The sequence below is a fragment of the Leptosomus discolor genome, chromosome 6 (genome assembly GCF_034619465.1).
Source record: "Leptosomus discolor isolate bLepDis1 chromosome 6, bLepDis1.hap2, whole genome shotgun sequence".
Lineage (NCBI taxonomy): Eukaryota > Metazoa > Chordata > Aves > Leptosomiformes > Leptosomidae > Leptosomus > Leptosomus discolor.
This window is the reverse complement of record NC_141396.1, coordinates 58033872-58061394: the sequence shown is the minus strand read 5'-3', so window position 1 is coordinate 58061394 and position 27523 is coordinate 58033872. Positions and strand designations below refer to the sequence as shown.

The 27523-nt window shown below is 38.8% G+C and overlaps 1 protein-coding gene across 1 annotated transcript in view; it reads left to right on the top strand.

The window, feature by feature from the left end:
* RBM33 (RNA binding motif protein 33) overlaps positions 1–27523 on the top strand; it is a 104307-nt gene that overhangs the window by 21093 nt on the left and 55691 nt on the right. The window contains exons 6-10 of the mRNA XM_086467467.1: positions 682–792; positions 7202–7373; positions 14926–15134; positions 16921–17245; positions 22543–22601. Coding sequence (XP_086323593.1) covers positions 682–792; positions 7202–7373; positions 14926–15134; positions 16921–17245; positions 22543–22601 — 876 coding nt within the window. The remainder of the gene's footprint in view (positions 1–681; positions 793–7201; positions 7374–14925; positions 15135–16920; positions 17246–22542; positions 22602–27523) is intronic.

Here is a 27523-nt window from a genome sequence, read left to right as displayed (position 1 = left end):
GAATAAAGAGATTGGAGGTTAGTTCAGAAAATGTCACCTGCATAATTTCATATAATTTAAGCAGTGTATTAGAGGACGTGCATTGGCTTTAATTGCTAGTGAAATGGTTTAATCTTAATTAAAACTGAATGTGATCAGTGAGGTATTTTAAAATACAAGTAAAATTAAGAAAGGTTTTGCTCTTGTTTTACATTCATAATTGTTCATAATTTAACCCATTTGTACTATGTTCAATAGAATACATAAAACATTAATAGGATGTTTTAAGAATGTTTATTTTTTTTGATGGGATAAAATCTGATCTTAATGTATATGTGCTATAGATGGATGTTTCCTTTGGTAAGAAAGTGCTGCAGTATTTGCTTCGTGAACTTGTAATCAAAGGATGTAGAAGTACAGAAGTAGATGGGGCAAACAGGAGTAGATGGGATCTTTATCATGACATGGCTGGGATCGGAATTAAAACTGGTTTTGATAATACTGAAATTATTGTCTAGTTAAAAGCACTGCTAACTGTATCATAGATGATATGTCCCTTACAGTTGACAGTTCTAACAGATAGAATACTTCTCTTCCCATTCTGGAAACAGTAACAATGCATACAGGCCCTGTCTCTTAATGGGTTTGTGAATCTGAAAAGTGGGCCTGTGTTTTTTTCACCTTCATGTGTTACTGCCTTAGGATGAAGATTACATGCAATCATATAATGAGCAAGGAATGGAAGAACACGAAGAATATACAGCTGATGAGGAGCTGGAAGAATCTCAGACAATGCCAAATGAATCAGAAGAGGTATGTGGTGAATTTAATGGAAACTTAAAATAACTAGTGGTTATTGAATTTGCATGTGTAGAATTGTCCATATTGCTGGGTAAGAACTGATGCAACTTTGCCAGTGTTGAGTTGGTGGTGGTATTACTCTTTCTGTAGGACGAATTGTGGTAACATCTGTATTGTCAGGTACATCGGATCCCCTCTCTCCCTTGGGATGACGAAAATCATAAGAGAGAGCTCAAAATGTCCATATTTAATCTTAGCTTCAACATTAGAAACTTTAGGGGCCCTCTCAGGTAGGAGAATCATAGTAGTACTGCATGCTGTCTGTTAAATCTCTAATAGCTGTGGTGCCTCACTTCCCAGGTGGATAATTTGCTGCTGTTGGGACTGTAGATACAGTTCTGGGGATCCCGCTTTGAAGAGTGTGAGCATGGACGGTTCTGTACGTTAGAAAGGCAAAGGTCAGATTGTTTGTAGTTTTGAAAGAAGTTGTGTTGGGACTGAAATTTCTATGAAGTTTATCTTAATTTTTTGATGAGGAAAAAGGATGAGTTCCTTCATTTGCCAGAAGAAAGCTTATGCCAAAAACTGTCAAGTAGATGCTCACTGGTTATAGCCTGGAACAGTGGTATTGTACCTGTTATTAATTTGCAGCAAGTTTTTGATGTGGGATTTTTTCCTTTCCCCACCAGGAATCTGCTTTAATATTACTTTTATTCCAGATCTTAATTAAATAGGATTGAATGGATTACCTGCTGAGCAGTGGAGTCAGAGTGTGTTCCCTCTTTGGAGCTTTAACTCATAAGGAAATTAATTCCTCAAAGACACAGCAGCGTTATTCTATGAAGTTCTAACAAATGGGTGTGCTGCGATACTCCAGTTGTATCAAACTTTTATTATAATAAAACAACTTTTCTTTGATAGGTGGAGAGATGCATTGAAAGGGGACACTTGCTTTGTTGAGTCTTTGCTGTTGCGAGCGTTACGTCTGACACTAAATATACTGTAACATAGTTAATTTCCTACTTCCTAAGTATTAAATCTACCCTTCCAAAGAACTGTGAAACACTTAAACACTTCTTATTCATTCACTTGATTATATACACTTTCCTTCTGGTGTTTTAGAAGCAGACTGGTACATTTGTGCTATCTGCCACCACAGTCTGTATGAGATGATGAAAGCGCTGCACATTCTGTAAAATTAAGTACATAGCTGGGATTCCCTCTCAAACGTAGTGCTTTAAAAAAGCACAGCTTTGGTTTTAGAGTATGGACTAGTGAGAATTCTGTAGTGATCATGTTGTCTAAATTTGTCCAATTCAGAATTAAATTCCTTTCATTCAAAAGATAACATTAATGCAGGTTTTTAATTTATTTTGTTAATAGAGCTTTTGGAGAATTTGTTCATCATGTAACGTGAATGTTGTGGCCCCATCTGTATTCAGTTAATGTACATTGTGGCTTGCAGATTGCCACATGCTTCTTGCTTCCAAAATAGTACTGTCTTTTTATTCCTTTATTATTTCTTATGTAGCTTATTTACATTTATCAGTAGGCTCACAATTGCACTCTTCAAAATACCACCGAGAGAGAGAACCTTTATAGAATGTGCACTTCTGTTTAGTGCCTGGTTAGATGCATGCCTCCAGCTCTGAATAGTTTTGTTCTTTATTCCAGCATTATATAACAGCGCTCCTCCTTAAGTCTCATAACATTCACTGCTTGTGAACAAGGGTAATTGTTGGCATTCTCCTGTAGAAAATGCAACACAAGAGTGGAGCTGTAATGGATGTGGTACAAATAAATAGCATTATTATTTCTTGATTGAAATTTGGCAGCTAGATAACTGAAAGCGAGTTGATAGAGAAAAGGATTTGGAAGTGTTGTATTTTAGGCAGTTTCCACATTAAAACCAAATAAAGCCTCTTACTATATTGCATGAAGAAATTTTATAAACAAAGGGAAAAGCTGACTGGCTGGGGAGTTGGAACATGATGGGGGGAAACTGGTGAATAAGGGAAGTGAGACATCTGTTAAGAGTGGCACTCAGGTGGGAGGTGTGAGGAAAGAGGCAGGAGAAGTTTGTGTCCTTGCCCAGATTGGGTTCAAGGCTTGCTTTTTAACTTGATACTTGATTTGAAACAGTGCTTAGAACTTGGATTTTGAATAAATAACATTCTCTGTGGAACTTCCTTGAAAAATGTAGCAATGCTTCAGGAAATATTTTTGCCTTCCTAAGGTACCAATACCCAGAAGTTTCAGCAGCAAATAGGTGTGGTAAAACTGTCAGTTATGTCACGTCCTAAATATTTTCAGCAGAATAATATCACTAATTATTTCTGTGAAATGTTCATAAAAATGTAACCTCTTGAAATTAGAATTCACAATTTCTTTGTTTTATGTTGGGACTAGTCTGTGAAGTCTTCTGATAGGGGCTTTCTCCCTGCATAAATTTAAACTGTGTCTTGGGTTGTGCTGATAAGATGAGGACTTAATTCAAGAAAACACTTCATGAAGAAGTGCTGCGTGCTGCTTTTCTTTTGATAGAATACAGACTTGGAAAAAAAGGCCAATGTGTATACCTGTTGAGTTGTTACATCTGTGTTTAGGCAAAACTTGGGCATTTTCGTTCAAGTTTGAAGGCACTACTTGTCAGCCTGGAGGAAAATTATGACAAGAGTGCAAATCAAAACAGCCAATTTTTAAATATATTTAGAAGCTCTTAGATTTGTTTTTTATTCCCATTTTTCATCTGAGGTGGAGATGCCCTTGGAATAGGTGTAACGTCCTCTTACCTGCTCCATGTTATTTTGTGATCACTTAAGATTGAGCAATTGCTGCTGTTTCAGTGTTTAGCCTCTGGTAGAAGCTTCCACTGCTTATTTTCTAGCTAGTTAATAAAAGCTCTTTGTTTCACCTTCATAATGTTTCATGTGGAAGGGATCTGGTTTAGCCTTTACAGTGCTTGCTTGTTCTGTACGTCTTGGCGATCTCTGACACAAAGCTCTCCCGAACACTTGACAATCCCATGTTAGGAGGATCCTGTGCTAAGATCGGCGTTTGTCATGCTGACTAGTGTTTTCTCCTGCTTTCCTTGAGCTCTGTCTGTTATCAGCCCTGCAGCTGTGTGGTAAGCTGTTTGGGGCAGGAGCACTCACTCTTTCTCCATAGCAGATCGTGACTCAGTGCAGAGACTTCTGGTCAGTGGCTGGGATTTATGGCATAATTATTTAATGAGAGTGGGAGAAAACTGTGGCCTTGTGATAGAAGAAGGGTCATTATTTTTCTTTGTAAGGAAGAGTCAGCAAAGCTCTTTGGTAGCTTTGTGCAAGGTGTCATAATGGGAAATGATAAGCTCCCTTTGATGAGAGCTGCTAAGAATCCTGGGCTGCCTAGTCTGGTCAGGTGACCTCAAGTGGCTGTTCAAGGACTGTTTATGTATATGCAGAGATGTTAATGGTTAGCAAGTATTAAATAGAATTCTGTAAGTACAAGTATGTATTAATTCTATGTCTGTGCTTGTGTCTTCTCCTGTATTAATTTTGGTTGAAACGTAGAATCCATTCATATACTGTAATCTTGGCAAAACAACTCATCCTGTTAGGCTGGAAGTTGGAAAAGATGATCTAAACAAGTCTTGCGTGCTGCAGCTATTGAACAGATTGCAGGGGAAGGGTGTGTGCTCCTACACAGCTCAGGTAACCTTTCCTGGAGCTATATGTAGAGAACATATGGCTGGCTGTCAGACGTGTTTGTGTCTCCATCGCAACTAATATAAATCCCTCAATAATACATGTAATCAGACTTGGACATGGGTCAGTTAGCATTCTCGAGCACTGCCTTTCCTTGGTGCCTGCTTTTTCATTAGCTCCTTTGATTTTTTTTTGTCTTTGATACTTAACGCTTGTACGGCTGTTGTTTGTTAATAGGTGGCATGAGCATTATACTGATGAATAAAGTGAGTTAGACCCAGAAGACTACAGAATTAGTATAAGTAGCTAAGAATAGAATGGTGCTGGTCTAGAAAAGTTTGAGAAATGTTTTTTTATTGTTGCATAGGGAAGTAGTTGTCTTGTAGTCTGTTACAACTTGGATTTTGTTTTTTTAGAGTGGATATATATATTTTTTTCCAGAATGAGTAATTATCAAAAGGCAACAGAGTTTCCACGGGTATTTCCTGTAGTATTTTATTAAAGCATTACAAAAATTTTCAGGACAGTGCCGACTGTATTAACTATTCTAGTCCTGATTCTGCAGTCTGAGCCACACATAGAGCCTTGCTCAAGTAAGTTTTGCAGGCACAGAGGAGATTACATGACTGAGACTGTTCTTTGATGAATAAAACCTGGAATTTCGATGTAGCTTTTAAGGAGCACGGACATAGAGAGTGGATGTGTCTGGGATTCATGCTCTAAAGTAAAGCAGGAGGCTCAGTATAGTGAGAGAACATGTCTTGTAAAACAGTCATTCCAGCTCTGACTTCCAAATCCTGATCCTGAAGGGAAAGTTTTTAAAGACAAGCATCACATCAGTAATATTATGGGGTTTATGATATTTAAAAACACAGAGAGATACTGCTACTCCTTTTTCTTTTGGGAGTCCTTCTTTTGAAAGTAAAACACTAACTCAAGGGTTTTTTTCCCTTGATTTTTTGTTTGGTTTTATTAAACTATGTTAGCATCTCTTTCCTTGCTAACATCCCTCCTCTCTTCCATGAGTCTCAACTGCCTGTCCTCAGAGGTGCTTTGATTATACATGGATATGTTAATCAGACCAGTTGTGCTCAATTTTGGTTTGCTTTTGAGGTTTGGATTTCTTTCAGTCTTGAAGGATTTTTTTTTTTTCTGCTATCCTGTCTGTTGTTTTTAGCTGCATTTTTTGATATAATAAAGTTGTTATATAAAAGTAAATATTTTTTAAATACATAAGCTTTAAAGCTTTATGTAGGCTTTGACTATTCCCTTAGCTGTATCTTAAAGCATTTTTGTGAGGCCAGAAAATGTGGTGCTTGAGTGTTTGCTTGGAATGGATAAAACACATTGGGATCAGTAGCCCGTTAAAGCCTGGTTACTAAGTGTACAGATCATTTCTTCGCCAGACCGAAGTTGGAATAGCTTTGAGCTTCAGTTCATATGGTGTGCAGTCTTTTAAAGTAGACGCTGTGCTGTCTTGCCAGATCCTATCTCTGATCTTACTTCTCCTGTTTCTTTTCGGTTGTGGATGAAGTCAGGATCCTGGATAAGGCAATTTGCCATCTCTTGCACCATTTTGCCATTAGTTCTTTTTCTTAATTTGTGACTTAGTATCTGTCCACCTGACTGACACTCTTGCTGGGTCTTTTTCGTATAAGTTACTGAACTAATCTGGTTAATTAGAAGATTAAACCATTTTTTGCATGTTACATTTCACTCAATTTTAACTGTCCTCGAGCAACAAAAAAGTTATGATGTATTTAATGGCTTTACAAAGAATTAAAATGCATGTGCAGGCTCTAAGAAATGAACAAGTGGGCTTGCACAAGGAATAACCAAATACACAGTAACCAAATATTTTATGGAAAATCCTACTATATTAGAACACTTCTAATTTTCAACTCTAGAAATCAAATATAACTTGTGTAACATTCTGAACAGTAATTTTATCATGCCAGCACAGGAAAATTGATTTTTTTCTTTTTTTTTTTTTTTTGCATTTGAAGGAGAGGGATCCATTCTCATTTGGGACATTGTTTCATCTAAGTAAATGTTCTCTGTTATAGAAAGAACTGGAAAGTAAATGAGGACAAGGGAGTAGCATTCCTGTATACAAATTTAATATATCAAATTTTATCCAATCCTGTTGTTCATTTTCTTTGTCAATTGCTGAATTAAAACTGGGAAGTATTCAAGGAGTAGAAAAAGTAAAGACAAGTACAGTTAAACATACCTAGAGGGGTAAAATTTATATGTAAGGTAACTAGAGTTTGTTTTATTTATTTGGTTTTTTTTTTTTTTTTTAACAACGTGCTACTGACAGTTGTTAACAAATGAAAAAAAAATTAATGATTTAATGTTTGTATTACTTGAATCTGGTAGTATCTGAGGTTTGCATCTTGGTCAATTCAGTGATAAAATGTCACTCTGTGTGCAAAAGTAGCTACTAATCAGATGGTGGTTCTGACTGGAGTTTCCATATTCCATTAAATATTGCAGCAAAACTGGTTTTCTCAATGGATTTTGCTATATAATTTACTATAGAATTTGTATCTTTAAAAGAAAAATTCACTGAGCTCTTAAATGTTCACTGAGTTGTGTATGAGAATAATGTATAATGCCAGCAAAATTTGAACAATGGGACCTTTAAAGAAAGCTTTGTCTCTTGATTCTCACTGATTATAAGAAAGTAGATTTTTCAGTTTACATGTTCTCTGTGTTTTGTGATTCAGGCAGGTATTGAATCTCTGGAACTTCAAGAAGAAACAAAAGAAGAATCTGATGAAGAGGAGGATGACGACGAAGAGTCTGGACGATTACGTTTCAAAACGGAACGGAAAGAAGGAACAATAATTAGGCTCTCGGATGTGACAAGAGAAAGGAGAAACATTCCAGAAACTTTGGGTGAGGTTTTGTGGCAGTGGTCTATTTTGAAGAGCTTATAATGAAAGAAAGTAGAAGACAGGCTTGCCAAAACTGTCAGAGAGGAGTTTAAAGGCAAAAGAACAGTTGCTTTTGAACTTAGACTGGCCTATATCCAAGTTGTCCAAAGTTGTATGTGGTGTGTGTAGTGTCTGTCTCCTTGGGAATAATGTTTAAGCAGATCATGTTTTGAAAAACAGCACAATGTTTGTTCATTGAGACTTTTGTGGTGTCTTCAGAAGCTTTCTTGTTTTCAAGCAGCATCTCTCTGATCTGTGCTTCTCTACATATCGTGGTGCAATACGTTTTAAGGAATGCCTTTGGACTTCCATATTGTGTTACCAACTGACAATCTTCACAGATCTTGTTACTTGTGTTCTGCTGTCAAATACCTGCACGTTTGCTGTTTTCCCCCAGGGATATAAGTGTGCTGTGAACTTGTTGTGTTCCTACTGTTAGGTTGGGCTAGAGAAATTCTAACTTGCTGGGCAGTGTGTTAGGAAAATAGGGAAACCCCTGTTTCCTAGGTTCAGCTTGTCTGACATGGAAGAGTCTGGATCTCTTACACCACCTTGATTCTTTAGGCAGTGTCTTTGTATTTGAGTAGCATAACACAAGTGTGTTTGTTTCTAGGAACGCTGCTCTGTGTAGCTAATGAATTTGCCACTGCTAATTCAGAAGAAGCAGTAGATTTGAGACTTTCTTGCAGCTGCTCTGTTTTGGACTATAAATAAAAGCACATTGGTTTATGGTTTTGAGAGTTAACTTCAAGACCCCTCATGTGCCCTGGGTACTCAGGTATCTGATACTGGTGTCGTACCTGCCCCACTGGGTATAACTATATTGTCTCTTCATGTTGGCTTTAAGGTGGTGGTAATAATAATAAATAATAATAATAAGTCAAATTAAAAAGGTTATATTAGGGATGTGGGCAGAAACTAAGTTTTGCTTTCAGAAGGGCGTACCATTCTCATAGTTTTGCCACTGAACCGAAATACCAATTCTCAAACTATGGTGAAAAAGCCCTGATCTTCTGAAGAGAATCAAGGTATGCAGGAGGTGAACTGGTAATGAAGGCAAATTGTCAGACACAGTTGGCTAGTTGTCAGATACCACTGGGAGAAGATGTATATGTTTTGATGATACTTCAAGTTTTGCCAGACTGTAAGGTTGGGTTCTTCACACCGGATTGCTTTAAGATGGGTGCTGTGCAGCGTGAGCTTGGGAGCTGGATGCTTCTGCTTTCTTTCCAGATGAGTCAGTGTCTTTGGCACAATAGGGCATTTGGGAATTACGTTCCCAGAGCACATACCTAGATTGCCAGAACTTGTCCTGATGATATTTTCCTCTTGCCTTAAAAGCCTTGCTTTGCAAAGGATGTTAGTTCTAAGGATTTGTCTCTTTGTGTTGCATAGCCTACTAATTCTTTAATTTGGTTGCAAGGAATTTGGGCTTTTACTGTGCCTGCACAAATTGAGAAGCCTTAATTTTTTAACAAAGGTGGTATGGCTAAGGGGAGTTGTTCCTGAACAGCCAGGAGTCAGCTGCAGAAGCTGAACCAGGCTTTCACAGTGGTATTCCTGTAGGCCATGTCGTGCTGTGAGCGAGACAGCAGTGCATGATTTTGAAGGAAGATTTTTCTCATCTGTTGTTCGTGTTTAGCAAATAGCTCTTCTTACTTGCAATTTCAGGCAAAGTGTGTATTAAGGGCCTTTATTCAGCATCGTTTAAATAATCAGGAATTGATTCTGATTGGCATAAAACTGAAGGGAACCCTCTAGAGGCACAGAGTAGTCTATACGGGCAAGGGATATTTTAGTGGAGGTGCATTCCAAATGTGATTTCAACCATAAGACCATATTTCTACATACCACTTACAGACCATGTCTGTGAAAAATGCTGGCAGTTTTACAAAACAGAATATTTAAAAAAAAGAAAAAAAAAGTGCTCTGGAATAGTTAAATTTCTGCACAGTATTGCAAGGTAAATGACAATTGCGTGCATTTTTGTATTATCTATGGATTTACTCTATAGTTTAATGTAAAGACAAGACCAGGCAATGAGGAGAGAACCCATAGTGGAGCTTGACTGTTAAAGAACAGTGATTTGGATTAGGTAATGCAATGTGGATGAATCTATAAACTAAAGAGCTTTTTTTGAAACAAATCTTTGGCAAAAATACAGTCTTGCTGTTGTGAAATGGTTTCTGTTTGTATTAGTTTTTCATGTTAATTTGCAGATAAAGAGACCAAATGATTGAACATGTGGTGGAAAGTTAAACAGCAAAAAATACTTGTTTGCATATAAGTATCTGCTTGCTTTTGAGATTATGGAGCAAATTTTTACAGATGCTGCTGGTTTAAAAATGGAACTTCGTTGCAGAGCTACATCTCCTTACTTTAAAATCTGAACATAGTTGAGAAAACCCTTAAAGAGGAATTAACATTTCAGTTGAAGTTACAAACGTAATTTCCATCCTGTCACATTTTGGTGACCTTTTGTGACAGCTTGTCTCTATTGGAGGAGTGCATTCTTACTTGCTGATTAAAGATGTCATTTGAAACCATTTTATTACCAGCAATAGTGAAATTAATCTTGACACTTAGAGACACTAGAAAAATAATTGCTGATTCACTGCATTAACTGTGTGTCTGAGAACTGTACAGTCAAGATGAGAGTAAGTGTGTGCTGGTAAAAATGTGCAAAAATAGAGAGTATTCTCATTAATATAGCTGAGATCTTTCCTAAACATTTCTTTATCCAAAGTAGTGAAGTAGTGGTTTTGAAAAGTTTAAAGGAGACGCATTGTAGGACAACTATGCATTTGATTTCTAGAGATACTAAGTTTGCCATCTGTGATGAGAAATATGTAACTTCTTTCAGTGCACATAGTTGAAGTCTTACCAGAGTTGGAATTGTCATTATGCTCTGGATTTAGTTACCTGTTAAGGAATGTGAAGAAGAAAAATGTCTTTGTTTGGCATCACCAAACTAAAGTATTCCCTCTGTACCTAATTTAAAAACCAGAACAAAAGGTTACACTTATGCAGAGCCATTTGCAAAGTGATAGCAGTGGTTATTGGATGCGGTAGTACTTGTTGTTAGGTCCTGCTTAGTTGGCTTATGTTCACTCTGATAACTAGTGGCTGATACTTTGGGCAAGACTAGGAAATCAAAATGAGTGGTTTCACCAGTGTCCTGTTGCACTGCATCAGCAGCGTGTGGCCGTTTGCTGCAGCAGCCTGCACACACTGTCCAGGGCACGGCAGCACCCAGCCTGGCTCAGTGTGCTTTGGTCACAGTGCACACAAGCTCTTAGCCAGAGAGAAGCAGTGCGCCTTTTCGTGTGAGTACCTGGCTGTGCTTTGCAAGAGTCCAGGGAGGGAAAGAGGATCTCTTCTTCCTCTGCTCCTCAGCTCTTTTCTAATTAGCAGCCTGATCCTGCTTTCAGCGAAGACAGGGACTATTTTCATTGCTCCCCTCTCTGCAAAACTGTCTTCCACACTGTCTCCTCTCCTTGATCTCTCTATGGCGCAATGGTCTCAAATTCAATGAACAGCCCACCTAATAATTGATCTGACTGTGTATTTTGCTGCGTGTGACCCATAGCAATATAAAGCACTTGAGGTATTCACGAGTTTGTTCACTGCATAAGTCTTTGTTTTTGCAGTCTGTCTCTGAGGCTCTGAACCTGCAGTTTTGTGTGTAAGCAAAATTCTTCACAGGTAGAACACTATTGCCTTCAGTGGCATGTTGTGGAGGAGGTATGATTGATGTTAATGTAAAAGTTATATGTATTTTTTTAAAAACCAAAAGATTATATTGCACTTTTGTGCTCATAGATGTGGTATGAATGTAGTGATGCTTGCTGCAGTGAATTCAAGGGGGTTTTTGTTTTGGTTGGGATATTTTTTCCAAGGTCAGTGTTAGGCACATCTTACCTTTTCTGGCTGAAAACCACATTCTATCTTTTCTGGCTGAAAACCTGAATATGTGGACTGTGCCTTTAAGGATACAGCCTTAAAGTTTGAGAACTTTCACAGAATGTTAGGGGTTGGAAGGGACCTCGAAAGATCTTTCATGTACAGTAAGTAGGAAGACAATTTATTAGCTTTCATTTTAAAGAGAGTAAAAAGTACTTGCACATCGCAGATCATCAGGACTGACTTTGCTCTGGATGTCATCACCCCTTCCCCAAGCTTAATCAGCGCAGCCCTCTATAGTCATTTTGTTTGGAGCAGCCCATTCTTTCTTCTGGAGTTGTTTCTATGCAGTGTCCTTGGATATGTGCTCAAGAGGCTGAGACGCAGACATGATACTGCCTGGTAGGAAGGCTAGCTTTATTCTCAGGTTCATTAAGAGCTGCTTTTCTCACATAGGACTTCTAATGTGTCTAATAGGAAATATCATCTTGAACAAGTATCAGTGGTTGTTGCAGTGACTGAACCTTGCTTTCCAAACTACTTTGGGGATTGTAGAGTGGAAGATGGCATAAAAATTTTCCTGCCTGTCCTGTTAGAAAAAGGAAACTTGCTAACTCGCAGCATGCCTAGGATGCCAGCAGGATTTGGATCCTCTCTGGTTGAAGAAAGGAGAGCTATTGCTTTGCAATGTAATGGCACCATTTCTTCCCATAAGTATATGGGAACTAATGGTCTTTCTTTCCTGCAGACCAACTAAAAGCCCATGTTAGCCCTTTCACACCTGCAAACCTGTGAAGAAACTGAACTTGCTGCACATGTGGACAGGAAGGAGGCTTGAAATCAGAGCTCTATTTTTCCTGTTAAACCAGCTTTTTTTCATCCCTGTGTCTTGGTTTGAAAAGACAGGTGTCTGTGGAGGAAGGCAGGAGCCTCCCTTGAAATGGAAAGTGCAACCCCCTTCCCTCCAAATTATTATAATTTTGAAATTAACGGGCCTTCAGGCAAAGATATGGGGAATAGGAATAACAGTTCTTTACTAATATATATATATATAACACAAGGCAGGGAAAAACAAACAACCCACTGGTTTACACTGACAGAGTCAGAAATACAACCTGACACCCTGTTAGGGTGGCAGTAGCAGTCCGATAAGATGCTGGCTGCAGTCCTCCTGAAGCGATGGGTGTAGTTCTGTGGAAGCAGCAATCAGGTAAAAGGGTCTGGTCTTCCTCCGAAGGTCCAGTGGTAGGTAGGTAGCTGTTGTCCTCTGGAACTCCAGTGGGGGGAAGAGCTCCTCTGGGAATCCAGTGGAAGAAAGGCTGCTAGGGTGTTCGAGATCTCAGTTTTTATTTGGCATGGACTGCTTGGCTCCTTCCCCCCGGGCGGAGCATCTCACAATGGGATGGGGAGTGGTGAGGCAGTTCCTTGATGGGCCGTTAACAGGAGATAGCCCAGGAGCGAGTTATCGATGGGTCAGGCGATAAGGCATTGTTGTGCCCATTGACAGGAGATAGGCCAGAGGGGGGAGGCAGGGAGCACCGCCCCACCTGGTCTCAACAGCTCCTGAAGATGGTAATAGAATATTTTTTCTTTTGGCACATTTTACGCTGTAACCCAGGACACCCTGTGTGCTAAGGATGGATAAGGTGGTTGGTTTAGTCACATCTAATGCTTTTGATGGGTTTGGACAAGAGTACATTTGTCTCAGTTTTCCTTGGAAATCCATAGCATGCACATTTAATACCATACAAAGACTTGAGGGAGTGTGATTCCTTGCCCCTTTCTAAGCGTGCTATGAGATTTTCCTGATAAAACCTGATTGTCTTGGGCTCTGTCTCAAGGCAGGTGGTAGGGCAAAGGTAGCATTTCATAAGAGTGTCTGTTGTGATTGTAAATTAAAGTTGTATGTCACTTAATTATGGTGTCCCGAGGGGAGAGAAGAGGAGGTAGAGAAACTTGTCTCATCACCAACATTCAGAAATGCAATAGGAAACTATATGGCAGAGCCTAGGCTTTTAGGAGTCTGTCATGTTTGCTGTGTGCTTAGAGAGCAAGTTCTAAACTTTTCCTTTAAAAATCAAAAAGCCCTTGCTTTCTGGAGGTACTGAATACCTCTGAAAACTGGGACATGCAGATTTACAGTCTTTGCAGCTCAGTTGTGCAGGTAGTTTTTGTAGGCAAGTAAGAACAACTGCCGCAGTGGGAATGCGCGGTACTCACCCTCTTCTGCCCTTCTGTCAGTCCTCAGCTTCAAAGGCTCATTGAGATTACTTATGAAGATGTTTAAGATGGTGGTTTAAGTAGCTTTGGCTATGAGTCTCACAAGAAATTTTAATAGTTTTCTAATTGCTTTAGTTAGATATTCTCAATGGAGGTCATGTAGTGATGTGGGGATGTTTTAGCAGCATCTCAGCTACTGGACACAAACCAATTTAATTCTGATCTTCAGATATTATAGCCACTATGTGTAAGTATTAGCAAGTAAAAACACTTTATCCTGAAAAGTGGTCCCTGTACCCAGTCTCCTTTAACATTAAGAGCAGACTTTTAAAGTGGAAGACTGGATTTCTTGCATTAATTGGCTTTTATATTAATTCAAAATGTTTTTATTCGTCAGGTGTTTCTTGTAGAGTAGTTTGATTTTTGCCCCGTTAGAGGCAGGAGTCAATTTTAGAGGTAACAAGGGTGGCACATGGCCAAATCCTCAGCTGTGTTTTTAGGTTAAAGTTCATTCCCTTTAAGTAACTGAAACCTGGTGAGTGGCACTGCTCGTGCTGTCACGGTGTGTTCCCTGAAGTTCATTGTAGACTTTCGTTGAATTTCCAAGTAATTTGATTACCTGGGCGTGTTACTGCGTGGTTTTCTCTTAATGTTACCAGCGTTGTCCCAGGTTTCACGCAAATTTGTCAGTCTTGAGTACCATCTGTCCTCTGGTGTTTACCTGCGATGTGAATTGGGCGGGTGTTACCAGTGGCCCTGTATTTGACTTGAGCTGAGCACAGATTTTGGAGTGTGCTCCCTCTTGAGTGGAATTATCACTTGTAAAGTACAGTTGGTTCTTAAACCACATACAACAAAAATAAATATTAAGTAGTTAGGTACTGGAAAAACAGTGACCAGAAAGTCATCCTTTGGAACAGGCCAATGTACAAAAGAGTCTGGTGGGTAAAATCTGTTTACATGGAAGACTCAATGTATCCTTTACTGTAAAATTTGCTGGGGGTTTCATTGTACTGCCTGACACCTCTGCAGGTAAGTGAGATGTTGTTTAAGATAACACAAATGTGAGAGGAGCCACAACCTCCTCTTACAGCGTAAGGCAAACTTCAATAGCATTTAAAAAACCCCCACATCCAAGCCTTTTTGTTCACGTTTGTTTCATTTACCTGCTGCTTTTTGCCTGTGCAACAGACAAATATCTGTGTACTTTTTCCTTTTAAACATGTCTTTAATGAAATGTTAACATGCCACCTAAAGGAGATCAAAGTGCCTGCAAATTTCATGTTAGTTGTGGGGATGCTTCTGTAGTTCTAGGGATGGTTTTTTCTTTATATTTTCCATCTTTTCAGCACAAAGCTAAATTTTTTTTTTTTCCATTTCTCTCTTAACAGAACTTTCTGCAGAAGCCAAAGCAGCGTTACTTGAATTTGAAGAGAGGGAAAGGCAGCTTAAACAGGGACGGTATGGCTCAAGGAGAGGAGGGCGAAGAGGAGGCTCCGTTATGTGCCATGGAATGGGAGAACAAAGGAGAGACAATAATGATAGGGGAAGAATGAAGGATCACAGGCCTGCGCTGCTGCCAAACCAGCCATCAACAATGGTACCTTTTAATCCTTAGTATTCTTTGAACATACTTTCAGGAAATTACAGAGAAACGTATTCTAAATCATGAATCTTTACAAAGGTGGAATACATATTCCAATGTACGCTTTTTGCTCCTTCAGAGCACTGTTAGGCAAGATGGGCTTTGCGTAATGTGGTGATTGTGAAAGTATGTGCTTAGTCCTGTTACCAGCCTCAACTTGAGGAATCTCAAGGCCTCCAATGAAAAGTGGATTTTGACTTCTGCAACGCAGTCAGCCTTACCTACTGGTTTGTAAAAGGATGGAGGAAAAAGTTAATTCCTCTGTGGAGTCCTCTATATGCATCATGGGAACATGTTCAGTCCCACAGTAATGATCGTAATTTAGTTTAAAAAAATGAGTCTGTAAAATATTTCTTTTTTTTTTTTGTCAAACTAATATTTTTGCTGATACTTTAAAAAAAAAATCTGTTTGTGTACCTGCCATGCTACTATGGAGGCAAATAAAACCTTAGGAAGGTAGTCACCATTAGAGTATCTTGAGATTTCAGGTGAAATTTAGCTTTAGTACTCTTCCCCACCCCTGTGCTTTGTACCACAAACTAAAAGATGTTACTTTTTCATCCGAAAAATTAGCAAACACAGCAAGTGTGTGATCAAGAAGTAGACCACTTATTTTTGTTAACTGTTGTAAAATGTACTGCAAGCTGAGATTGTAGAACAAAGCCTGTGTATGTCTTTGCAGAACAAGGTCATCTGTATTAAACACAGGGGATTTTTTCCAACAGCAGTAACTCTAGGTGCTGATCACTAGCAGGAGTCGGTGGATATCTCAGCGGTTGAGAGCCCTGCAGTAGAGTATTTCGTGCTTGTAAAACAGTGAAGGTGGAATATTTTTTTTTTTCTGTATTGCTGCAGTCTTTGCTAGTTATTTTGATCTTAATGTTGTAAACATTTTTGTGGTCATCACAATACCACCTTCTTGTGCATACTTTGTAGCTGCTTTGCTTTATGTATATGGCTGCTGAAAAAAAATTGTGTCACATCTTTGTTACCAAAAGGTTGCCTTCTTGAGACTCTTCTTGCCCCACCATTTGGAAGTTATTGGAAAACTGGTACCTAGTATCAGTGAGTTCAGAAGCAGGAGAAAGTCTCTGAAGAGCAACGTGACCATATTTTCTTTTTTGTTCTAACTGATTTTGACCGTTTGTGTTTGAGGGTGTTGAGCAGCAAGAGACTTTCTTCTATGTTATGAAAAGTACCTTTGAAAGGTATCTTTAAAGTAGTTTTTTCTTCAAGCACTATGGATAGGTGGGCTGCACTGCTGTCTTAAGAATCCAGCTTAATTTGTATTTTGACTTCTGTTGCTACTGTTAGGTCCGTTTTCTCAGAGAGGCTCTTCTATACATGAGACAAAAGTTAGTGGATTTGTTTTGATGCTAGGATTTCTGGTGATCATCACATCTACCTTATTGCAATTGATGACAGTTTTCCAGTGACATATGCAGAACCCTAACAGGAAACTAGACAGTTTCACTGTTAAAAATAAGTGAATGAATGTCTGCATTCCCTGTGTGCTTTCTTGCTCTTTGCTGTCCTCTCCCTCACCTGAATGTCTTAAATTGTTCCTTTACTTTCATGTGCTGATGGTTCTTAACAGTTCCTGTTGGTGATACGGGAAGGAAGTTTTTCTGTTCATATTTGGCCTTAGTTGGTCTCCAAAGGTGTCTTGGTTTTGTGCTGGTTTATGTCAGGATATTGTAACTTCAAAGCCTTTTGACTTTGTTCTTTTGTCTGACTTTAGACTCATTCACAGAGGTTAATTCCAACACACCAGCAACCTGTTAGGAGTCTGTTCCAGCAGCACCAACAGCAGCAGCAGCAGCAGCAACAACAACAGCAGCAACAGCAGCAGCAGCAGCAACAACAGCAGCAGCAGCAGCAACAGTTACAATCTCTGCTTCCTTTACAGCATCAGCATCATTCTTCTCCTCCTCCAGGGCTACATATGCCCCCTCAGATAGAAACACCTAGAATAATGATGACTCCACCTCCAGTGACACCTCAGCAGCCGAAGAACATACACATAAATCCACATTTCAAGGGGACAGTAGTGACGCCTGTACAAGGTGAGCTTTCTGAACGCCTTCCCAGTCATGCAAGCATGACTCATCTTATTCTTTGCCAGAGGTGCAACAATTTGTTTGTTTATCACTTCACAGAAGTGTGCTTCAGGCTGGTATTTTTTTCCTTAAGCTTGAAACAAATGTTTTGCCTGAAGTAAAACATAGTGTTGTTGAACTGGCCAGGTGAAATGTAAAGCCTTTTCTTTATCATCTTTGTTACTCTACTGTAAAGCCTGCAAAGAGCAGTAAAAATGGAAACTGAAAAGAGAATGTGCTTTTTAGAAGTAGCAAACGTCAGTTTTCAAAGCTAGGTAAGTACTGCAGTTCATAATTTCCCACATCATCCCTGCTTCAGCCAGGCATTCACAGAATGACCACCCACCTATTTCAGTGAAAGTACACTGAGGCACTCCTTGTGCAGTAATTGCCTGTGAAAGGTACCAGCTGCCAGCCTTACTTGACAAGATAAATGCCCTCAGTTCTTCTTTCAGTGCCACATTTATGATGGCTTGATTCGCAGCCTGGAAGTAGCTTAACACAAGCACTCTTTGGACTATGCATTTAGGGCAGCTCTCAGCAAAACTGTTAACATTACTACTTATTTAGGAAGTGTTTAATCTGTAAGAGGATTAAAAAAAAAAAGACACACCTACATAGCTCTCATTTGTCATTCTGTTGGGACTAGACAAAGTAAAGAAATACTTATATGTTTATACATATTTGCCATTAGGTTTTCTTATTTTTCCCCCTTCAAATCAGCAGAACTCCAAGTCAGTCCTATCTTTGCTTCATTTATTTGACCAATGAAAAGTAGGAATTTGACAGGGTAGGGCATTGCCTGTTGATAGGGATCTATTAGGCTTCTCACAGATGGCTTCATAGTAGCTGCATTTGTCGAGATTAATTTGCTTTTTTCTGTCTGATAAAATCAGTGCTTCCCACCAAATTGTGCATCGGGACAGATTATCTGGAAGCAGTTGAAAAGGTACTTTAGTCTTGGATTTATGCCTTCTGTGTATTTTCTGACATTTCCAAAGCAACAGTTACTGACTTGTGAAAAGCAAAAATTGTTTAAGGCTCTTCTAGATGCCTCTCCTCTGTTCCCATGAAACGGTCAACAGATCTTCTGTATCTAGGTGAACAAGTGTCCTCCTAATGCTAACAGTGGCTACTGAGGATTTTTGCTTTTGCCTAACATGGAAAGTGTATCTTCATTCTTTTGTCTGATTTTTCACATCACCAGGTGACTTCAGGCTTGTCTCAGCCTTACCACTACATCTGTGGCTCTGGGGGTATTCGGGGCGCCTCGCTTTATCTTCAGTGTAGCCTTTTTTCTGTCTTCACTTGCAGATCCGCATTTTAAAAAAAATTGTGTACTTCCTGCATGTTAAGAGATCTTCAGTATTGGATTTGTAAACTTTTTTTTACATCTTATAGCTGCTTGGTTTGTGTGCACATTCATTTCTTGAGTGGTAAAAGTCCAATCATCCTCTCAGAATGAGCAGCTCTGGAGAAGTGTGATCCGTTTTTGAGTGGTATAAGATTTGTATTTCAGTGAGGAAGATCTTTGCTATGTATGTTGATGGCAGCTGGTTCGTATGAAATAGCTTGTGTCATCCGTTTTACTGAAGGATTCCTTGGCCAGACTACTGACTATTTCTGCTAATAGCTGTGCAGCATCCTGTTAAATGCAATCTTTGAAATCACTGTAAAATTTTAATCTTGATTAGAGAGCATCTATGGGAAGCTGAGTCTTCTGCAGTGGCTGAGAGTAGTGGCCATCTCAGTCTTTTAGTCTGCAGCAGTAGAGTTACGTTACATGAAAGTGTACGTTTGCACACCTAAGGAAAACGTGTAGGAAGTCAGTAGTCGTCTTCAGGGAAGATGAGCATAATTCTAAAATCTTCACTGGCATTTGCATATTAAGATGAATGCTTAATCAGTCACTGCAGGCAAACAGTAGACAGAAATTCCAGTGGAGGGAGAGCTATTCTAAACTTTCTCTTAAGAAGTCCTCCTCAGTTTAATCAGTCTGCTTGAGGCCCGAGAGGCGGAGACTGGTAGTTCGCAACACTGGGATGTGTTTCACCTGCAGCATCGTTTATTTCAGGGTAACAGGAAGTATGAAAGATGAGATGGACTTCATGTTCTTGATGATGTCCTGCCCCTTCTTAGCTGAGTGTATTTCCAGATATGTGAGGGTTTTTACATTGGACAATACAGTCAGATAGGTGCAAAGTTTATTTGGATTCTATTGTTGAAAATGTGATGCCTGGAAGCTAAAAGTGCTGTCTGGAAGTGTATGATATGCACACTTAGGTTATGGTAATTTTAATGGTGCGCTGTCATGTTTTAGTGTAGACTGGCATTTTTCCTCTCTAATTTTATGGCAGGATTAAGCTCACATGCTGCTAATTGTCAGCACCAGGGACGCTTTTTCTAACTGCAAATTACAGGAATATACTTTCTCAGCATCGTCTTGGGTTGAGTTAGTCTTGAAATGCATCGAATGTATCAGTATTTTCTAAAATAGACTCAAACCTCCTGTAAATTGCTATGAAATTTTCATATGAATAAAATAGCAGGTATAAGAGCTGTAGTAGCCAGCTACTTCAGCCTAAAAGTGAGTTGAAGCACTCTTGAAGAATCCTGTCATTGGCTTATTCCTTTGATGTCTCAAAGGCAAATAAATCTCTTACAGTGGCCACCATCTCCCTGCCCAGCCTTGAATCTTGGTTCAAAAAAATAGTTACTTTCAAGTCACTTTTGTTTCCAACAAATCTATTTTTAGAAATATTTTTAGGTTTTGTAGCTTCATAAATGATTGAAGGACTCAATCTATAAAAGCCTCTAAAACAGTCATGGGAGCCTCTGCGTCTACCTGCTGCAGATGCTGTTCAGTGGTGCCTTTTGTGGCGTTTGAATCCCATGTCTTTTTGTTCCTTGCTTGCCATATAGTTTTTTTCTGTGTGTCCTATGCTGTAAATTAGTTTTGAATTTTAAGTAGTAATTTTTGGCTGAATGCATGTCCAAATTTGAGTATGATCAATTTACAAATGCCAGAGGACTGTATGTAGATGTACTGTGAAATACTCATTCAACCTGTGACACAGGTACTGAGGTTTTTCCCCTTAATGTTTATCTATAACTATTATGATTATAGTTTATTATATTTGTATATTATGATATATATAACTATATAATAGTTATCATAACTATTTTAAGGATAATGTAATGCTGCCAAAATTCACATGAATTAATGAGCACTTTATGGCAGCTAGGTAGATTAGTATGCCATTTACCTTTTAAAAACTGGTATCTGGGGAAAAGTTACATTATAATTCTCCTAAATAATCAATATGGGAATTACATCTTCATCTTGTCAGGTATAGCATTGGAATTTACAGCCAAAAGCAATTTAATCTTCTTAAAATAGTACCTAACAACATGCTGTGTATTATTTTTGAAACATACTTTTCAAACCTATGGAAGATTTGACATCAGAAAAATGAATGCTTATTTGAGACTTCTTTGCTGCTTCAGCAAATGTCCAAGGATTGAAAGGGCACAGAGTTTGAACTGCTATCTTTCATGAGTATTAAATTTACTTGTTTAAAATACATATCTATATGCTACTGCCAGAGGCAGGATACAGAAATAGACATGAGTGCCTTGTTCAGCTGACATTTCTCTATATTTCCCACCTTCTGTGATTTTTTTTTTTTTCTCCCCCCCCCCCCCCCCGTGTCTCTCTGACCTGTAATACCTGAGCTATTTTAGTCCTAGGTCTGTCAAGAGCACCCTGTTAAGTTTTGCCAGGTGGCGCTGACTGTTTGATATCGACAGATGTTCATTAGAAGCCAAGATGAGACTACTTAACTAATTTGCTCATGTAACCGGATACAGTCTGCATGTAGTCCTTCAGTGCTGAAAGACTGGTGCAATTAGTTTACCCCATCAGTCCCTGAACGGGTAAACCACAAGTACTTAGCGAAAGTGGATAGAAGCCAAACATGGACATTAATTAAAAATAAAAAATAACCACTAATGCATTAGTTCTTGTGCCTCAGTTACCAAGGAAAAAGGTATTTTTGAGGAATCTTAGCAAATACCTGCACTGGGAAATGCACCCAGCTTCTCCCTTAAACTAGCTGCATTTCTGGACATCTTTTCTGCTATGAAGTGTAATACAGTAGTTGTCTACAAAGTTAACATTTAACCTTGTGTGGGAAATGTTTCCTGTCACTTTCAGAAGTGCTAAAAACAGACTGAAGAAAAACAGCCTTACTAAAAGCTTTCAGTAAATGAGCAAACGCATTCAGTGCTGTTTGAAATGCTTTGTTTAACTTCTGTGGGCCTTTTGTTTCACATTGAAACAGTTGTATTTTTAGCCACTTAAACAACTCGGAGAGGAAATAAAAAGCACGCTAGAAAATGGGAAATCTGTCATTACACTTTGTACTGGGGATTCAAATACGGATTCAGTCCCCAGGGTGATCCAGCTGGAGACGCTTTGTGCATTATTCCATAATATTAAGTGAATATTTTGGGAAATACTTGTTTGTGACTAGTCTTTTGAAATGCAGTTGTATGAACGAGTCACCCATGTTAATACCCCTGAAATACTTATTTTGGAGGTTATTTTTCAGGAAGAGGGTCTCGTAATTCTTCTTGGTGTCTCTTTACCAAATAGCAGTCTTTCATCTGAGACCAGCAGTTCTGGGATTACACAAACTGGGATCACAGTTGCATGTACCATTATGGTGGCAAGGCCAGGTTAAGTAGTTTTTGCTTGCTGTCGGTTGCCACTACCTGCCTCATTTTACCCTCCTGTGAACAGTAATGTATACCAGATAAAGAGTCTCTCATGCCCATGCTTATTGTGAGAAGTGGGTGGTGAGACTGGGAGAAACCTAGGAAACTCGAGGGGTGTGAAGTGGAGAAGGCAAATTAATCGTGCATCCTTCTATTTGAAACGTGAAATTATCGTTACAGTCTCTGAGCTTTGTCTAAGAGATGTCTGGTCTGAATAAGTATTCTAGTTTTCCTTCCTGCAACAAGGAGCAGTTTAATTCTGGAAAATGCAGAATTAAATTATGTAAATTAACTAGGAGTATCCTGATTGCCCTGTTGCATGTTGCAGGGAAGGGAATGGTTGCTTAAAGTGAATTGTAGGAACTGTGACGTGAGGCTAAACGTAGCAGATTTTAATCATGGCTGCTTTCTGCAACTGCTTTTGGAAGTAACAGCAACAACTGTTAGGTAAAACAAATGGTGTTAAAAGGTGCTTCTTGTTTCAGTGCCCTTGCTGCCAGTTCCAGCCCAGCCAAGACCTGCTGTAGGACCCCAGAGATTTCCCGTGAGTAGCAGCTGTTTCTTATTCTCTGATATGGATAAGCATACATTTGCAAGGAAATATTAATATAGCAAATAAAAGCTGTTCTAGTGAAATATAATTTTAAGGATTTGTAAATATTGACAATACACTCTGCAGTTGAAAATGTTTGTTAAAAGCTTAAGGTCAATGGATTTTTGAGAGTAGAATTAATTCTGTTTAACTGTAAAATTGTTGAACCAGTCTCTCCAGTGGGAGAGGCATGAATGCACCTTGTCTTAAGGAATATGGGCTTCATTTTATTACTTGACTCTGTATAAATAGAATCCTTATTTTATTTGATATAATAAAAGGCTATTTGAAATAATCCCTAAGCTTAAAAAGCAGTAATACATATTTATTGTAAAAATCAGCAATCATTTTTATCATTACTTCAGGCATTTAAATGCCCTCATGTCTTTTTTCTAAAAAAATGGGAATGGCATTGCATGACCTTGCTTTCTCTTATGTTTCTAACTTCTAAAACAAACAAGGCACTTAAATGCTTCACTAGGCTGACTTCACTTGATAATTCTTTTTTTGATTTTGTGAATGGAGACAGTGCATGCTTCTAGGGCTTTTCTCATCATTTCACAGTTTTGTTGTCCTAAATTTTTTAGTCCAAGTGGTTTGCAGAGTATCAGAATAAGCAAAAGAAAAATAGTTTGTGCAATGTTACGGTAAATATTTTCGAATAAAGACCGATATATTATGTTTCCCAGATATATAAAACACACAAAAATTATCCTCTGTTAATGTGTGCAGTGTTGAAGGAGGAAAGTAGATGTTTGTGAACATCTGTGTAGTATCACACTGTAAATTACTTGCATAGAGGTCAGATGTATGTGAAAGAAGCAGATTTCAGAAACCTGCTGTGACTTTTGGTTGCCATGTGCATACCTAGGTGTTTTTGATGCACAATATTTTTCGTACAGGATATCTAGCTGAGGAATTGTGATGTCTGTTTTTTGTACAATAACAGAGTTTATAAATTGCCTTTTTTCTTCAGTGAACTATGAAAATAAAACAACATTTTCATTAAGTAAATCCATGTTACATAATTTTATCATCAACACTTTAACCAGAGATGTTTTTCTATTTAATATTCAGTTTTCAGAGGAAATAGTTTTCTTCAGCAGCCATTGGTATTATGTGGAGACCTTAGTAACATTTTACGAGTAATTCTACTTGGTTTTTATGAGAACAAGTATCTTGCATTTGTTTTGCTTTGACACTAAGTTGCTTTGCCAGCAAATAGGATTTGGGATGGAAAAGAAATTGCAGGACAAGGAATATCTGTAAAGGCAGTGCAATTGACATCTTTGAAATGAGTTTACGTAAGTGTAGAAAAATTGGAAATTAATTTATTATTAAATTGTCTGTGAAACTAGATTTTAGTTCGGTTCACTTTCAGTTTTCCAAGTTGAGAAGTACTGCAAACCTAGCTAATCTTGTATGCAACAGTTTTTAAAAGGGAGTAAAGTAGATTGAACATTTTTGGTAGGACTCCTGATCCTTTTGCCTGAAGAAAAATGTTTGACCGCTTGCTGCCTTTTTATGCAAACAGTGCGCTAGCAAAGAGTGTGAGAGGAGGAGGGCTACCTTAACTAAGAGGATCCAGTACTGTGATTTGGTTGCCCCAGGTTGTTGGTTGGGGTTTTTTCTACTTCAGCTAGTAACCTGCTGTATGACCCTGAGAAAGTTACTTCATCTTTCCATGACTCACTGAGTTATCAAACAGTATAATACGGACTTCCCTTATGAAGTACTTTATAAATTTTGCATAGGTTATCAGTCATATTAGGATTAGGAATTAAGTGTCACTGTGTACATAGCTCATGTTTGTTTTATTAAATGTACTATGTTAGCTCTCAAGCTGAAGACAAATTTACTTTCTGACTAACATTTTATCTTGCTGAACTACCTTTTTTGCTCTGTTACATGTCAAATGCCTTTGTGCCATTATAATTCACTTGTTTATGTATAAATGTTGACTTACAGCAATATAGCAATGGTTAGACAACTTTGACAAGCCATTTGAAAAAGATCAAAGTAGTATTCCAGACTGTAGTTCATTCATCCTTTTCCTCGTTGCAGGAAGAGTTCTGGATATGTAATAACTTGAATTTCCTCTTGTTTCCTAATCAAAGGAAAGTAGTCAACTGATTTTTCTGATTGCTTTGTCTCTAAAAAATGGGGGGTTAGAATTAAATATTTGTAGCCTGCTTTCCCCTTTAACTTGGAACTAGATGGTTCATTTTGATTGAATGTGGCAGAGGTGGAAACATTAAAGGGAATGAAATTCTTGGGAGGGAGAGACCTAGAAGTGGCTAGTGCCCTAACGAAAGGAAAAATTGCCTCCGAGTCCCTACCTTACCTCGGAGAGAACCCCCTGAGTGCAGAGCCTGTGTGTGCTCTGAACATAGCAAGAGCTCCAATCAGAGCTAATCAATTGCCAGTCATAAATCCATTGGAAACCAGGTGTGATTAATTTAGGGCTAATGAAGTGACTTGTAACCATGTAATGGTTAATTCTTACAACCTCCTGCAGAAGGATGTAATTGAAGAGTTGAACAAAGTTGTAATGAGCATGTTAGCGTACTGGTGCGAGTTCTAAATTATTAGAAATAATGTAGTACTAAATCAGGGTAATGTTGATCAGGATTGAACCTGCTTGGAGTTGGGACCGATTAAATTCACTTAACCTTGAATCTGAATTTTGATATTTCGGGATCGGGCTCATTGTTCAATTATTTCTTACTTAAAACTTACCTCTTGAAATGTTTAGAGAGGAAGTACTAGAAAGGGTATAATAGAATGAATCTGTGTTCTTTACTTAGAGTTACTTTAACATTTACAGTAATCTTGAATCAAGGAAGCAAGTTGTCTGTCTCGTTCTGTAAGCATTCAAGGTGAATGGTGCTTGAGAATATTTTTCCAGGTATTTGAATTAACCTGGAACTGTGCAAGTGCCAACCACATGTTTTCTTTAAACTGTTCAGGAATAGATTAAGCTAACCTCTTTGACAGAGTCCTTCTGAAGGTCTTACGTTATCACCTGCCATTGCTTTAAAGTGGTTAAGATGCCTTTTTCTGAGTTCCTGTCTCAGTGTTACAGTTGATATTTTACAAATAACAGTCTACTTTGAGGACCAATCCACTTAAAGGAGGGTGAGAGAAGAATTTATTCATAGGTTAGTTGTATGGGTCTTCTGAACTTTTCACATGAGTTCTGACCAAATTATTAAATCTTTTGGATGCCCCAGTGCAGGTACGGTGTCTTTTTTCTTGTTATGCAAGAGGGACCATTGTGGTTCCTGTCCTCTGGTGTTTGTTATCTGGGCTAGTTTATCTTTCAAATCCTGCATTCTGTGAAGGTAAAACAAGGGAAGAAGAAATTAAATAGAAAATGGAAGAGGTGTTTCCAAACACTTTATATGTAGGCTGTGGCTGACTATTGTAGAGGCCAGATAATTACTCAATATGAAACTAGGAGCTAAGTTGATGGTCCAAATCTTTTCATCCCTTATGCGAGTCCGCCAGCATATTCTGTGTCTGAAATATTTCAGTGTTTGCCTGAAGAAAAGTTTATAGTCTTTTTGCTTCAAACATCATTTATTTAACTTAATGAACACTGAAGTTATACTTATGTGTGGCACGTGTGCAATTTTATAAGGACATATAAAAATGGAGTGAGTGTTGTCATGGCCACTTTGGGATAGAGCATGATGAAGGGAAGATGTTTTCACTGTCAACATACTTCAGACAGAAGTTGTGAGGTATCGCTAGCATCCACATTTTGGGCATTTGGAGTGAAGAGGAAGTTGGAGAGAACCTGCCTCACACTTCTCAAGGCAGAAGAGAGGAATTCCTCGGATCTGAGGCCATTTTCCCTCTGTCTGTGCCCTGGATCCTTCTCTGAAATGGCTGCAGAGAGAGCAGAGCCTGTTAACACATCTGCATGCCTTTTGCCAGGAGAACTTTCAGGAAACTGGAATAAATTCTGATTTAGCCGCTCTCCTTAACCTGTCACCCTGGGTGTGGTGCAAGCTGGGCAGATGTCCATCCCAATGACGCCTGTGACAAGGTGACCCACTTAATGGATGAGGGAAAGACTGTGGATGTTGCCTACCTAGACTTCAGGTTTGGGCCCCTTACTCCAAGAAAGACATTGAGGTGCTGGAGCGTGTCCAGAGAAGGGCAGCGAAGCTGGTGAAGGGTCTGGAGAACAGGTCTGGTGAGGAGCGGCTGAGGGACCTGGGGCTGTTTAGCCTGGAGAAGAGGAGGCTGAGGGAGACCTTATCGCTCTCTACAAATGCCTGAAAGGAGGCTGTAGTGAGGTGGGGGTCAGTCTCTTCTCCCAAGTAACAAGTGATAGGACAAGAGGAAATGGCCTCAAGTTGTGGCAGGGGAGGTTTAGGTTGGATGTTAGGAAGAATTTCTTCACCAGAAGGGTAGTCAAACATTGGAACAGGCTACCCAGGGAAGTGGTGGAGTCACCATCCCTGGAGGTATTTAAAAGAGTGTAGTTGTGGTGCTTAGGGACATGGTTTAGTGGTGGACTTGACAGTGCTGGGTTAACAGTTGGACTTGATGATCTTAAAGGTCTCTTCCAATCTAAATGATTCTGTGGTATTTTTTAATGCACAAAGCTTTTCTCTTTTTATAGGACACCTTAGTGCACTGGCTGCCTTTCAGGTAATGGTTGAATTCAATTCTGAAAAAGTTGAATTGTATAACATAAATTATGGTTTATTCAGTATAAAACTAAGACTTTAATAGTGACTTGTCCTCGGATCATTGTGAATATTCTACTTCACATGCCTTTTCAGTTCCTAGGGGATTTTGACATGATTTGTTTTTGGAATGTACCTTACAATTTCTTTTCAAAATCGTCTTTATCCCAA